Source organism: Gadus morhua, chromosome 11 (genome assembly GCF_902167405.1).
Source record: "Gadus morhua chromosome 11, gadMor3.0, whole genome shotgun sequence".
NCBI lineage: Eukaryota > Metazoa > Chordata > Actinopteri > Gadiformes > Gadidae > Gadus > Gadus morhua.
Window position 1 is genome coordinate 25379783 of NC_044058.1, and position 15571 is coordinate 25395353.

At 52.3% G+C, this 15571-nt stretch overlaps 1 protein-coding gene across 3 annotated transcripts in view; it reads right to left on the reverse strand.

Moving 5' to 3' along the window:
* Nucleotides 1–15571, reverse strand: part of LOC115553531 (rapamycin-insensitive companion of mTOR) — a 28541-nt gene that overhangs the window by 2195 nt on the left and 10775 nt on the right. Inside the window, exons 19-35 of one of the 3 annotated variants that reach the window (XM_030369868.1) lie at nt 14878–14924; nt 14441–14576; nt 13796–13995; nt 13543–13669; nt 12840–13004; nt 12478–12554; nt 12243–12321; nt 12046–12155; nt 11806–11893; nt 11471–11563; nt 11259–11365; nt 10581–10810; nt 8082–9279; nt 3783–4042; nt 2307–2507; nt 1339–1491; nt 360–483 (exon numbers count right to left, since the gene is read on the reverse strand). In XM_030369868.1, the coding sequence (XP_030225728.1) occupies nt 360–483; nt 1339–1491; nt 2307–2507; nt 3783–4042; nt 8082–9279; nt 10581–10810; nt 11259–11365; nt 11471–11563; nt 11806–11893; nt 12046–12155; nt 12243–12321; nt 12478–12554; nt 12840–13004; nt 13543–13669; nt 13796–13995; nt 14441–14576; nt 14878–14924 (3395 nt within the window). Of the gene's footprint in view, nt 1–359; nt 484–1338; nt 1492–2306; nt 2508–3782; nt 4043–6378; nt 7235–8081; nt 9280–10580; nt 10811–11258; nt 11564–11805; nt 11894–12045; nt 12156–12242; nt 12322–12477; nt 12555–12839; nt 13005–13542; nt 13670–13795; nt 13996–14440; nt 14577–14877; nt 14925–15571 lie in introns of those variants that run through there. The other 2 variants (XM_030369867.1, XM_030369869.1) reach the window with 2 other exon arrangements.

A 15571-nucleotide genomic window follows, 5' to 3' on the forward strand; every position in this document is an offset into this window, starting at 1 on the left:
GCGTACACGTCTCCACTGAATGAGGTGTGCGTGTGCTTCCTGTGTGTCTGTGTGTTTGAGTGTGGACATGTCTGAAGCATGTCTCTCCGATTTCTTTTTTGTAACTGAGAACTTAGAAACTGAGAAAAAAATCCAATCTAAAACGATATACAGATAAGTAGCAAGCTGTTCTGCCCTTTCTAGAAAACATTTTTAAAAATTGAAAAAATCGGTTATGTTAATTTTGTGATCGTTAAAATCGAAATCCCGATCAAAATTAGATTAATCGCCCAGCCCTAGTGTGCATGCTGTGTGTCTGTGTCTGTGTGTGAACACGTCCGTGTGCCCGTGTGCGTGTGCGTGTACGTGCGTGTCCCTACGTCAGCAGCCCCGTCTCGTGGCCCTTGGTCCCGACGGAGGAGCTCAGGTTGACGATGAGCCGCAGTACCTCCTTCCTCAGCAGGGGGCGACAGGCGGGGGCGTCGTCCAGCAGCGCCCTGCCAGCTGACGCACACACACACACACACAGGAAGAAGAGGCGGTCAGCGTCGGGGCAAACCCGGTGTGTGAGAGCGTGGGGACTATGGTCGATGAGACACACGGATACAATCTGTAGGCTGAATAACGGCTATAAAGGGAGGGCAGGGTTCCCCTCCCAAGGTGTGGCTCTGATAGACACAGCTCTAACAAGCCCTCCTTTATTCCCTCTCTGGGAATAAAGGTCACTTTATTACCCACTACCAATTTATTATGACGTGACGGATCTCTGATTACTTTCTGTTTGTTTGGTTGGTGTGTATTCCCTTACTACCATGACTACTGTTGTAAAACAAAGTGCCCCTTGGGGACAATTTACAGTTACTCTATCGAAACCCTGCGTATCACCTAACCCTGACCCTGCATATCAGCCATCCCTAACCCTGCACATCACCTATCCCCACCTCTGCACATCACCTGTCCCAAACTCTGAGTATCACCTATCCCCGGCCCTATGATGGGTATCACATTGAAAGGCTGGTTAAAAAAGGTTGTTAAGACCAGGGTTCGAACAAAGTCCATGATAAACTGCTTTGAAGCCTTCCCTGTTGTCCCCCACCAAGGGGTACACGGGTAGAAGTGGTGAGGTACCCCCAGATTGAGGACATTGTGAGCACACCAACACAAACATTGACATCAGGGCGACTTACGATAAGTACATTTGTCAAAGGAAAGAGAAACAACAACAATATACCGCTGTCGGTACACAACAAAGCTAGCTACGATAAGATGCTACACAATACTAGTACTCTATTTTAAATCAATATCCAATTAGTGCGTAGGAGGGGTGTGGGGGGGACAACAGAGGCAGCTCTCTCTCACCGACGACGACGTCCCCGGGCGTGGGTGTGCTGCACACGGAGCCCTGGGACACGGCGGCGTCGCTGCAGCCCGAGCCCCCCGAGAACGACGGGGGCATGGCCTCCAGCCGGTGGCCCCCGCTCTGGCTGCTCCACGACGCAAACTCCACGTAGTCTGGGGGGGGGGGGGGAGGAGGAGGGTTAACATGGCACACAGCGGGGTTGGGGGCGTGTCTTTAGGGGTGCGTCTGAGCATGTGCGGGGTGGGGTCAAGGGTGACGTTGGAACGTTTCATATTTTAAAATGGCGTTCTGACTGTTCTTCTCCAGTGTTATGACGGCGTCGTGAAATGATATCCACGCGCTTGTATTGTTGACCGAGGACCAATGGGTGTTCTACAGGTTCTCCCCGGTTTTACTATGAAACGTCATAAACATAGAAATATGTTACCATAATGTCCCATTATGTAATAAGTAGGCACAATCTGACACTAGTTGAATTGTAAAAAACATAAAACTAAGGAAAGAGGATTTATTGGTGTGTGGCGTCACAGAAGGGAGTGTGTGTGTGTGTGTGTGTGTGTACACAGAATCCAGTGAGCATGGTCAGGCCCCACTCCCTCCCATCCCCTCTCGACCCAGTTTACTGCCTCACAGCAGTGCGTGTTAGCACGTGCTTGGCCAGTCACGCGTGCGTGTGCTTGCATGCGCGCGCGCGTGCGTGCGTGCGTGCGTGCGTGTGTGGCCACTCACCGGTGCGGGAGAGTGTGTGTGTGTGGCCACTCACCGGTGCGGGAGAGTGTGTGTGTGTGTGTGTGTGTGTGTGTGTGTGGCCACTCACCGGTGCGGGAGTGTGTGTGTGTGTGTGGCCACTCACCGGTGCGGGAGTGTGTGTGTGTGTGTGTGTGTGTGTGTGTGTGTGTGTGTGTGTGTGTGTGTGTGTGTGTGTGTGTGTGTGTGTGTGTGTGTGTGTTTGCGCGTGGCCACCCACCGGTGCGCGAGTGCGTGCCGTTGATGAGCAACTGCGCGGGGAAGCCCATCACCACGGCGCCCACGCAGTACAGGCAGTTGTCCTCCGTGTGCTCCTGCAGCCCCGAGTCGTCGCCGCCCGCCGGGCTCTGGCCCTCGCCGCGGCTCATGATCAGCTCCGAGATGCTGAACTGCTGCCGCAGCACGGGGATGGGGGGGCGTTCTGTGGGGGGGGCAGGGGGACATGGTCAGGTGGGCGGGGGACATGGGGAGATGGGCGGGGAGAACAATGTGGGCGGGGACGCGGTAAGGTGGGCGGGGACACATTCAGGTGGGCGGGGACAAGGTAAGGGGGGCAGGGTCAGTGACACATGCAGGCACCGACTGAGTCACTATTCAACAGTATTATTATTGCACTTTAAAGCGCTTGACCTTACTCTTCAACATTAACTACATTTATTTATTTATTATTAGATGAACTGTTGAATTTGTCCCTTTTGCCGACGTAAGGAAAGGTGTCATGATACACTACTGGACTATAACGCACCAGACTACAGCACACAGACCACTTTGCTAGTCTATTAGCAAATACAAATATCAAAGCACATCTCAGTTGGATCGTGAGCGAATCAATGAATCAACGGGACGGCAAAGTACGAAGGAATTCCATTGAAAGACTATATTCATGCTTTGAAGCCAAGAATGACAGCTTTTTGGTACCACAACGTGCAAGGTCACCAAAATACTTATTTTGACGGCAATGCATCACAAGGGGAAGGCACAAGGTGACATGCCAGTGCTACTGGAAGCGTGGTGATTGACAACCTCGAGCAGAAGGATTTTTTGACAGCCGCTTGCTGCTCTGTGTCACGGTACCTACGTGGGCTTTACCTTCATGATCTTAAAGCTCGCCCTGCCCCATATAACGTCATTAGGGCGCTATTATTAGCACTCGCTGGCAGTAAAGAAACTATAAAGAGCCTTTAGATCCTCTTTGATGAGTGCTTGATGTGATTGAATGCATAACAGCAACCTGCTCCTTAATAAGGTACGAACACCCAAGAAGGTTTTCCGTAAATGTAAACGAGAGACCATCATCTAATACGTTTAGTTTTTCAAAAGGTTTAGTTTTTTTATTGTTTGTTAACGAGGGGCCATCATCCTATGCGTTTAGTTTTTTACATTTTTGTTTGTGAGCGTCCATCTTCCAATACGTTTTGCTTTAAAAAATGTTAACGATGGACAATCATCCAATACGTTTTGCTTTAAAAAATGTTAACGATGGACAATCATCCAATACGTTTTGCTTTAAAAAATGTTAACGAGGGACAATCATCCAATATGTTTTGCTTTAAAAAATGTTAACGACCATCAACCAATACGTTTACATACTTTTTTTGCTACCAAGGGGCCATCAACCAATACGTTTCTTTAAAAAAAATAACGTAGACAAATGATGTTACGAAGATAACTCCTTCATCCGTGAATCGTTCCTCACCGTCTCCGTCCCCGAACAGGAAGCACTTCCTCTCCTCGGAGGGCGGGCTGGCCCTCTGCTGGAAGTAGGGCGCGTCGCGGACGTGGAACATGTCGCTGATGCACACGGGCAGGGCCAGGCCGATGTAGTCGTCGCTGCAGCCGTACGTCACGCTGCTCACCATGGAGCGCACCGAGGAGCAGCGCTGCAGAGTGCTCTGGTTGATGGGGCTCAGCAGCTCCTCCTTGTCCAGGGAGGCGAAGCTCAGCGCCTTCAGGAACCTGGGGGGGGGGGGGGGGGACGACACAGGGTCAGAGGGGCCACGCGTTGGGTAACAACTAGAGCTGTCAGTTAAACGCGTTATTAACGGCGTTAACGCAAACCAAATTTAACGGCGTTAAAAAAATTATCGCGCGATTAACGTAATTATTTTATGAAAAAAATAAATAATAATAATATTTTTTTTTTTGGCTCAAAACAAAGAAGCAGTAGCCTGACTGCTATGTTCAAATGATATTTGTTCAAAGCAGTCGTTTATTTGCACTATAGGCTCTTTTTTTGTATCGTCCTGTTTTGATCAGTATATGCCAATGTTGTTATCAATAGAAAATCATTTGCACAAGGCAAGCCGATGCACTTCATCATGTTGATAAGAGAATTAAAATGAGAAGAATTATGGGACAAAAAAATCAATGGATATTTAGCATAGAAAAAGAATTTGCGATTAATCGCGATTAATAATAGTTAACTATGACATTAATGCGATTAATCACGATTAAATATTTTAATCGCTTGACAGCTCTAGTAACAACGTAAGGTGGGTGGGAACATGGTGATGGTGGCGGTGGGGGTGATGGTGGTGGTGCTGGGGGGGGGGGGGGGGGGGGCACAGGGTCAGAGGAGCCAGCCGGGGTGGGGGACACGGTAAGGTGGGCAGGGACACGTTGAGGTGGGCGGGGTCGCGGTAAGGTGGGCGGGGTCACAGTAAGGTGGGCGGGGTCACAGTAAGGTGTGCGAGGACAAGGTAACGTGGGCGGGGTCATGTTGAGGTGGGCGGGGTAGCGGTAAGGTGGGCGGGGTAGCGGTGAGGTGGGCGGGGACACGGTAAGGGGGGCGGGGACAAGGTAAGGGGGGCAGGGACAAGGTAAGGGGGGGCAGGGACAAGGTAAGGGGGCGGGGACAAGGTAAGGGGGCGGGGACAAGGTAAGGGGGCGTGGACAAGGTAAGGGGGCGGGGACAAGGTAAGGGGGCGGGGACAAGGTAAGGGGGGGCGGGGACAAGGTAAGGGGGGGCGGGGACAAGGTAAGGTGGCCGGGGACAAGGTAAGGTGGCCGGGGACAAGGTAAGGTGGCCGGGGACAAGGTAAGGGGGGCGGGGACAAGGTAAGGGGGGCGGGGAAAAGGTAAGGGGGCGGGGACAAGGTAAGGTGGGCGGGGACAAGGTAAGGTGGGCGGGGACAAGGTAAGGTGTTCATGGTGGTGGTGGTGGTGATGGTGGTGTTGGTGTTGGTGTTGGTGGTGATGGTGGTGGTTGTGCACAGGGAGAGGTAGAGGTAGAGGAGGGTGATGCTACGAGATGGGAGAATGCTAGCTAGGGCTAGGTCACCAACCGAGGGACCCCCAGATCTAAACAAAAAGCTGGATTGACAGGCACTCTGTCGGAGACTACCGGTACTAGGGACCGACACGACTGCCGGTCTGTGGGAGTGGTCCAAGGAGGAGGAGCCAAGGGGAAGGGTTTGATCAAAACCAACCTGCAAACAACGGGACTACAGGAGAAGGAGGCTCTATATACAAATGGCTTGAAAGCAAAAAGGCAGGAAACAGTGGCTTGTATCCACTAAGCTGGCTAGCTAGTGTAGGCCGAGCAGGCTCAACCCACCAGGGGTACACGGCCTGGGACAGCCTGCGGTAAGGCCTGGGCTCTTCAAACATCTGCAGCCTTTCAGATTGCCTGAAGGGTCCCGGCATGTCCACACACACGTGCACAGACACACAAACGCACACAGAAACCCGCTTCAGAAGAGCGGCTGCAATTTCTTCACGCTAAAAACATTTGGATACATTTGTTGGTCAGAGAACAAACTGCAAAATATCAAGACTCTAACGAGAATGACACAACATGACGACAAAGGCTTCAACGTCACAGGTCAGAGCAGGACCGAACGTCAGGGGGGGCGGGGCTTACCGTTCACCTGAATCACAACGAACAGACAACTCAAGCTCTCCCTCTAGCTGTTGGACCTGATGCAACATTTGGTAGACTAGCACTGGGTCTATGGAAGCGGGACAAGGAGCAGTAACCAGACCCCTAGGGGGCAGTAACCAGACCCCTAGGGGGCAGTAACCAGACCCCTCGGGGACAGTAACCAGACCCCTAGGGGGCAGTAACCAGACCCCTAGGGGACAGTAACCAGACCCCTAGGGGACAGTAACCAGACCCCTAGGGGGCAGTAACCGGACCCCTAGGGGGCAGTGGGTGGGTGGGGCAGTAACCGGACCCCTAGGGGACAGTGGGGGGGGGGGGGGGGGGGGGCAGTTACCGGACCCCTAGGGGACAGTGGGTGTGGGTGGGGCAGTAACCAGGCCTGTAGGGGACAGTGGGGGGGGGGGGGGGGGCAGTTACCAGACCCCTAGGGGGCAGTGGGCGTGAGGAGGCTAAAGACGCTACAGGAGTCACTGCATTGACCTCCGGCGCTACGCGTGCGACGCCTCCTCTGATTGGAGGACGCCGGGCTCTAGACTACGACGCTTCGTTACCGGCGCGGCGCAGGCCCGACCCAACGGCCCCCCAGGGTCCGGGAGAGCCGGCGGTACGGGGCCTCCAGGGTGCACGGGTCAGCGCACGTTTTCCTCCTGTCAGACAGCCTGCGCACACACGCACACACACACACACACACACACACACACACACACACACACACACACACACACACACACACACACACACGACCACTAGTAGCTGGCCGCAGTGCAACAGGCACAGAACAGAAGCGCACATGCGCACACGCACACACACACACACACACACACACACACACACTAGTTGGTGTTTAAACGTTAACTCCAGCCAGTTTGTCGAGTTCGGACACGGGAAAACATGACGCATCGATAAAGGCAAAACAAGTTTTTGAAATGCCAATCACAATTTCAGACGCTACAGCCATTTATTTTACTACTTTTTGCTACACATGGAGTTTTGACATTTGATTCACATCAACCTGCCGTCCTACAAGACAACGGGTGTAGTGAGGCTGGACTAGTACTAACTAGACTACAACCACAAGACGACCCCTAGGGCTACCACTACGTGCCTCGGGGACACTACGGTACACTAAAGGCCTACACTGGGGTCAACTCAAGCTCTACGGTCTACCGAGCGGCCACACCCACCGCGGGACCAGCGACCGGGACATCCTGCGGTACGGACTCGCACCGGGTTCAGCGGCACACGCTTCGATCCAATCAGACAGCCTGAGGGGCGGGGCATAACGTGTGCAAAGCATAAAACGCACACCTACACACACATTTATTCAGTACATGTGTTACACCGGCTAAAGAGGACCTCCCCCCGCCTTCCATCCTCTCCAGTGCATCCCCATCCCTGAGCCCGGTGTCCAGTCCCGGTGTCCGTCCGTCCTCCCCCCCCCCCCCCCCCCCCCCCCCCCCCCCCGGGCCCACAGGAGAGAACCCCCGTTACCCCGGTCGTCAGCCCAGCCACAACAGGGTTCTAGGGCTGGGCGATGAATTGGATTTTGATCGCGATTTCGATTTAAGCGTCAAACATTAAATAAAGAAAAATAATCGTACCAAAAAATTCAAACAATCACAAAATCATGTTAATTTTGTGACAGTTTGAATTTTTTTGTACGATTATTTATATTTAATGTTTTATAGAAATGGCAGAGCAGCTGGATACCTGTATATTATTTCAGATTGGAACATTTTATTTTTGACCATTCTGTGTATTTTTTTAAGGCGAAACTTCAAAGTTCTCAGTTACAAAGTATTTCTTTGGGAGAGACATGCTGAATAAATTCAACATGTTTTCAAACTCAAAAATAATCGTTTGAATAATCGTGATTTCAATACCGACGAAAAATAATCGTGATTATGATTCTTCCCGTAATCGAGCAGCCCTACAGGGGTCCAAACACTCGTCAAGCACAGAGGCTAAGAAACGAAAACCAAATGAGATTTGCCGAATAGGAAAGAAAAAGTAAGAATCCCGTTGTTTTAAAGACAAACAGCCACACACTGGAGCCACTTTGCCTCGCTAACCTCCGGGTGTCACTCACTCATCGGGGGGGGCGGGGCCTACCTGCGCGGCGTGAGCCGGGAGTCCAGGCTGCCCGTCTTCATGGTGATGGTGTCGGTGAACAGCACGTCCTTGGCGGGCGACGCCAGCGCCTCGCTGTGCGACATCGACGGGTGGATGCGCTGCTGCTGCAGCCGCTTCAGCGTGGCGTAGCCCAGAGCGTCGCGCGGGCTGGTGTACATGAAGCTGCAGTCCGCCAGGCTCTTGATGTTGGCCACCGACGGCGACTTGAAGGAGTGCGCCCGGCGGGGGAGGGTGTGCGACGAGCCCGGCGGCACCAGCGCCACGGCGCCGGCCTTGGGCTCGTCGTGGTCGTCGTGCCCGTCGTGGTCGTCGTCGTGGTGGTCGGGGTCGTCCGACTCGGGGGACTGCGGCGACAGCAGGGTCAGCAGCGTCTTGTCTGTTTTGGCCGACACCACCGTGTTGAGGCTCACGCAGTCCGCCGAGTCGGGCTGCTCGGGGTCCGCCTGCTCGGGCCCCCCCACCGTCTCCCGGGACGGGCTGGAGCTCATGGAGCTGATGCCGCTGGTGGTCGTGTCCGTGTTAAAGCTCTGGCTGCGGCTCTTGAACTGAGTCCCGCCCCCGCCGCCGCCCCCCCCTCCTCCTCCTCCTCCTACAGTGGAACCGCCCCCGCCGACGCCGCCGCCGTCGCCGCCCGCCAGCCGCTCCCGGCTGCTCTGCTCCCGGTCCCGGCCGCCGCCGCCGCCACCGCCGGCGGGGGGGAGGTCCCCGGCCGCGTGCCCCGCCCCGAGGACCCCCAGCACCAGGCCCCCGGACGACCCGCCTCCCCGGGTCAGCCTGCCCTCGGACAGCTGCTCCTCCGAGTCGCCCCGCGTCCCCACGAAGGACGTCTCCAGGCTGACGGTGGGGCTCTTGGGCACGGCCCGGCCGTTGAACATGGGCGTGAAGACGTCGCTCTGGCTGGAGCTGAACACCGAGGGCTCCGTGACCGTGCGGTTCCGCCGCATGCCCATCTTGAGCTCCGTGGGCGTGTGGGAGCCCGACGGCATCTTGGGGTCGCTGGTGGAGCGCAGCTTCTTGCTGGGCAGCGACAGGGAGTTGATGAGGCGGTTGCGCACGAAGCGCGTGGAGGCCAGGATGGTGAAGGGGCTGCGCTCCTTGGCCGGCTTGCAGCGCAGGTAGCTGGACTCGTCCAGGTGCTCCAGCACCTCGCACTTGTCGTCGTCCATGATGTACATGCCTGCGGGCGAGAGGCCAACAAAGACCTTAAGAAATGTCCTTAAGTGGATGCTTTTTTTTTTATGAGATTTTTTTTTTTTTAAAAGTCGAAACTAATTATTAGTAACAAATAACTGAAACTAACTTGCCCTATGACAATTTTTACTGGCTCTCGCTCAATGATTCAGTCATTATCAGCGTTTGAGCATAAAAACAAGGACTTTTGGTACTTAACATGTTTGATCATTAATTTGAACGAAGACAAACAAGACAAACTGAACAATCCCCCCTGCAGACAGCCATTTCCGTACAACACTGGAGGATTTAAATTGTATAATGCAAAATATACATTTGTGCCCCTTTTTGTAGCATCGGCCCGATCGTGTGCTAGTGGGTTGAAAAGTTGAACGCTCCTGACGGGACATTCAACTGGTCATGAGTCCTTTTTCCATCAAAAAGATAATGCGCTTTAAAATGATGCGCATCAAAAGTTAGTGCGACATATGTGATGGAAAAAGGGTTATATCGCTCTAACGCCGATTTTGTCGCACTAAGTTAATTCGCTCTGCAGAGGTGGTTTTGGGAAAGTTCTAGCGACATAAAAGTAATGGAAAACGGCTGAAGCGATATAGAATGTCGCGCATGCGCATTGTTGATGGAAAATCATCTAGCGGGTCAGAAAAATGCGCTTCAACACGGGGCATTGTGACACAATTTTTTATTCGCTATAATCGTTCTGTCGATTGGAAACCGTTTAGGCGCTTCTTATGTCGCTACAAATTAATTCGCTTTAAGAGTTAATTCGCTTGAAAATCTGATGGAAAAAGGACTATGGACCCTCAGCCAACCATTACTGTCGAACCCTTCCATACTCTGCATGAGCCAACCAAACACGCTGGTCCAACAGTTAGATGTAATAGAACACGTAACGCAAATCGCAAAGGCTGCGATTAAAAAAATGTAAAAAATTTATTGAATGACTTGTTACCGTTACTGACTGGAATCAGTACGATTTATATTTATTTTTCTTTTAAGATTCTATAGTTAAATAAAGAGGTTATAATATCAATTCATCTCAACACATCGGCCTGGCCTAAAGGAAACAGCAGTTTATAAGTTGACCGCTTCCAATGTTGTGTTGGTCATACTAAAGAATGATTTATTTCCTTTTTTGTGAAGAATACAGAACATAAGGAACTTAATGAATGAAAAAAAAAATTGCATATTAAATGGCAATCGCAATATTGGTAAAAAATAAATCGCAATTCGATTATTTTGCCAAATCATCAAATCGCCAAAAAATTATCTATCCACGCTACTCACTGGGCTGCGACTCGCTCTCGCTGTTGTGGCGCGAGCTGGTGGACTCGGAGTTCAGGCTGAGCGTGCTGGGCACCGAGGACAGCTCCGAGGTCAGCATGGCGTCGACCTCCTCGGGCGTCACGGGCCACTGGGTTCGTCGGCTGTGGCGCACCGCGTCCCAGCCGTGCTGCTTCAGAACCTCGCAGCCCTGCCGGGTCTTGGAGATCACCCCCAGCACGTACACGCACGTCCTGCACACACACAGACGCACACACACACACACACACACACACCGATATACTCAGATGTCTGCAGTGGAGGTAGTGGTTGGGAAACTAAACCTGGGACAAACCCATCACACATGTTGTATGATCCGTTTCTATAACCTTTTTAAGCTCATGATCATCATAAATTGATGAATCCAAAAAACGAAACCTAAAAAGCCCAGAGTAGACAAACCGTATGCGGGTCAAACCATGTGGGAGATTTACAAAACCAATCTGTTATGCTGGTCTCGGAAACTGCGTGGGGGGGGATGGAAAAAGATGGTGTAGGTTGGCGATGTCGACTAAGTGCGATCCGACGACAACAACAGAAACTCAGAAAACCCCTCTCTCTTCTTCTCGTGCCTCCCACACGGCGTAGGTCGGCACAACAACAAGCACGTCATGACCACGGGCGTTCACCACAGGCTCTTACCCCCGTATGGACAGCACCTCGCAGTGCTGCGCCATGGCCAGGATGTCAGGAATGACGTTCTCCTCCTGCAGGAGATTCAAGCCCCAGTTGGAGGAACCGATGTTGGCCTGCAGGGACAGAGAGAGGGGGGGCTCCGTTAGATCTCTCTCCGCCGCGTGCGGTGACACACAGGGTGGGTGTGAGGGGGGAGGTGAACGCAAACGGGTACCGACCAGTGCCCAGAGAGCCGCCTTCAGATGTTTGATGCCCTCCCAGGTGTCCAGCATCGGGGAGCGGACCGTGTAGCTGAGGTCTGGAACCACACTCTGAGGAGGAGGAGGAGGAGGAGGAGGAGAAGTGGAAGGAGGAGGAGGAGGAGGAGAAGTGGAAAGAGGAGTAGGAGAAGAAGGAGTAGGAGAAGAAGAAATGGAAGGAGGAGGAGGAGGAGGAGAACATCAGGAGGTAGTTAGCTTTACGTTGTCATCAACCCGCCTCAGTTATTTTCTGCGCCAAAATAACCTAAGCTAAATCCTGCATGACATTAGTGTAAATGCTGTTTTGTGGGTACCTGGACCTCCAGCAGGTGGCAGCCTGTCTTGTCGTGGACCAGCTGACCGTACAAGTGCACAGGGAGATAGACGTTTGGTCGTTGTAACCTAGAGTCATGGAAAGGGGAGGACAGGTTAAGCAAAAGGTCTCAAAGAAATGAACTCAGGGGACGATTAGTGCAGCCTGTCCCCAAGCAGCAAGCGGTGTATAGAGCAAGGTGCTGGCTGAGGGGTGAGCTCCTACACCCTCTCTCCCTCACCTTTGGTTGCTGCGCCTGACGTAGTTGTCTCCGTCGACCGGCTTGCGGTACGTGGTCAGCGCCTCGTTGAGCTGCTCCTCGATGAGGTCCACGTACTTCAGGTTGTACTCCTGCCACAACACAGGAAGCCCGTGTTTAGAGTCCCACCAGTCTCAGACACGGTCGTCTTGAGCGGCGGCTGTAAACAGGGGTCTTACCTTCTGCCATCGGTCCAGCTGTTTGCTCACATAGCCCCTCTCGTTGAGGTAGGAGAAGCCCTTGGGTATGGACAGGAACCTAAACACGCGAGGGTGAGAGCGTATCCGTCAACGCTGTGTCACAAGCCCTTTCCAAAGCAGTCACTTCCAAGACTTTGTGGACTAGCGACTGAAAGGATGTGGTTGTTGTCATCATGTTGTTGTGATTGTGTGGTGTGGCGCGGAGTGGACCGACCTGAGGAGTAACAGCAGGCCCTTGTCCCCCAGGTGGGACAGAGCCGGTTTGAGCTGGATCAGAGCGTGGAGGTTGGCCTGTGAACCAGCAAGACACGCCAGGTTAGACAGAACGCGCATACACACACACACACCGGCATGAATAGCAAAGTGGAACAATGTACAATCTACCAGCTGACATACAAAGCTTTTCTTTTTTTATCCAAACACTGAGCAGTGCTGACCATGTCTGTCTCCCCACACACACACACACACACACACACACACACACACACACACACACATACACCCACCCCTCCCTCGCTAGCATCATAAAACGTGATTGTGTGTGAGTGAGTGAGTGTGTGCGTGCGTGCGTGTCACCTTGTCCTCGCAGGCCTCGTCGAGGATGTCCAGCGCCTCCATGGACACGGCCTTGCTGTGGTCGTGGAGCTGGGTGACCAGCAGCTCCATGCCCCAGCTGCTGAAGAACTCCACGCCCGCGCGCAGCAGCACGCGCAGGTGCTTGGTGGCGTACAGGCGGCCGATCTGTGGGGACAAGGCAGGGGGGGGGGGGGGGGGGGGGGGTGAGTACGGTCCATAGAGTGGGATAGAGCGGACAACAGGTTTATGGATCTGGGAGTGAGTGGAAGACAGTGTGAGAGAGAGTGGGAGAGTGTGTGTGTGAGTGAGTGGGAGTGAGTGGGAGAGTGTGAGAGTGAGTGGGAGAGTGGGAGAGTGTGTGAGTGTGTGTGAGTGAATGGGAGAGAGTGTGAGTGTGTGTGAGTGGGAGAGAGTGTGAGTGTGTGTGAGTGGGAGAGTGTGTGTGTGTGTGAGTGGGAGAGAGTGTGTGAGTGAGTGAGTGAGTGAGTGAGTGAGTGAGTGAGTGAGTGAGTGGGTGAGTGAGTGAGGGACTGAGTGAGGGACTTAGTGAGTGACTGAGTGAGTGAGTGAGTGAGTGACTGAGTGAGTGACTGAGTGACTGAGTGACTGAGTGAGTGAGTGAGTGAGTGACTGAGTGACTGAGTGACTGAGTGAGTGACTGAGTGAGTGAGTGCGTGCTAGCGTGGGTGGGTGCGCGGCCTACATCGGTGGCTGCGGTGAGGATCTTGGAGAGGATGACTCTCGACAGGCCGTCGCGGCTGTAGTCCAGAGTGGAGACGGTCAGCTTGAGGACAGCGTCCTGGTTCTTTAACGAACACAGATTCAGCAGGCTGCAAGGAAGGGAAACGGAAGAAAAAAAAATAAACTTCACTTGACAATAAAGTCATTTATTTATAAAAAAAATTGAAAGACGTCTATTTTAAATTTTTTGGTGTGGGCCCGCCCTCCCGACCTACCACTGAAACAGGCCGCACTTCTCCAGCAGCTTGACGCCGTGCGGGTTGGCCGAGAGCGTCCCCAGGAAGAGGAAGTAGTGCTGGCTCAGGGTGGTGATGAGGCCGTTGCTCTGCAGGCTCCTCTCGGGCTTCTGCCCCGAGGACAGCGACAGCCAGGCCACCATGTCCTTCACCAGCTCCTCCAGGTAGCCCTGGCCCTCCTGCTCACGGCGACGGGGGGGCATCTCGGTTAGGGGGCAGGGGGTCACTCGACTATAGGGCACCTTTATTTGAACCACAATAACTACCTCATAACATTGTGAAGATTATTTTCTGTATAATCTAGTCTGTCTATATATGTCGTTGTCTTATTGCACTATTATTATGTTACGTTATATGTTTGTTGTCGGCTTTTTGCACCATTAGGTTATTATTTTATATGTTGTTTGGTTAATATATTAATAGCGCATTTGTAGGATGGGGAAACGCAATTTCGGTCCTCTATATATAACTTGTTGCATGGTCGTTCTGACAATAAAGTTCACTTTGACTTTGACTTTTGAGGGTACCGTGATCAACAAAGGAACCGTCCTGTCCACCATGTAAAGGTAGGGTGTGTGTGTGTGTGTGTGTGTCGGTGTCTGCGGTGGGACGGCGCCCTCTCACCTCGCCGGACTCCATGAGGAACTCTATGAACTGGCAGCCCACCACGGTGAGGTGCCGGGCCCGGGAGTGGTCCAGCTCCAGCCCCGCGTACAGCTTGCTGCTGGGCTTGTAGAAGTACAGGAGCCGCCGCACGAACCTGGAGGCAGCGCCACAGAGAAGGGTCTTTTTAGATGGATAATAGATCGATCATTTTAATCATCCTTTGCAGGAAACGAGAGTGACACTGCAGCTTCAAGACAGACAATCACCGCACAATTCCTCCGATAGCTTCCATACTTAAAAAGTAAAAAATGCAATAAATAAATACTAAAATAAAGTACAAAGTTAGTTTTGTGCATGGTAAAACCATAGTTTAAGGTGGAAGAACAGGCAGGAGGTGGGTTTAGGGCTAGAAGGGGGGGGGGGGGGGGTGGTGCTGATGGAGGGGGCCGTCTTACTTGTGCATCTGCTCGTCTTTGTTGTTCCTGAGGTTAACGTTTGGCCACTGAGGGAAGAGACACACGTTATCATGTGAGGAGTGAACACACAGGTCCGCACATGGTCGAACTTCAGCAACGTGAGAGCAGGATAACCAGGCGTCTGGTCGTAACGCAACGGGGGTACGGATGAACCATTTGGGGAAATAATCTAATTATGCGATAATTTTGACCAATATCGCGAATGTGATTTAATATGCGATTTTTTTAATTCATGAAGCTCCTTTTGTTGTGTATTATTCACTACAAAAGTAATAAATCATTCTTTAGCATGACCAACACAACATTGGAAGCAGTCAACATATAAACTAACCTTTCCTTAAAAGCCAGGCCGAGGTGTTGAGATGAATTTATACTACAACATCTTTATTTAACTTTTGAATTGTAAAAGAAAAATAATAATATATATAATATTTTATAATTGCAGCCTTTGCAATTTCAATATCAAGTTCTATTACATCGTGATTTCGATTTGAATTTGATTAATCGTTCAGCCCTAAGCATGGGTGCAAAGACTGACAGAGCCTTTATGTGTTCTGTCCCTCAAATCAAAGAGCACTACTGCAACGTGACATCCACCTCGATGAGGCAGGTCACTGATCGGGGACTTGACGAGTGGGGCTGCACGCGTAGCTCTAGCGGTTCCAGGCTACAG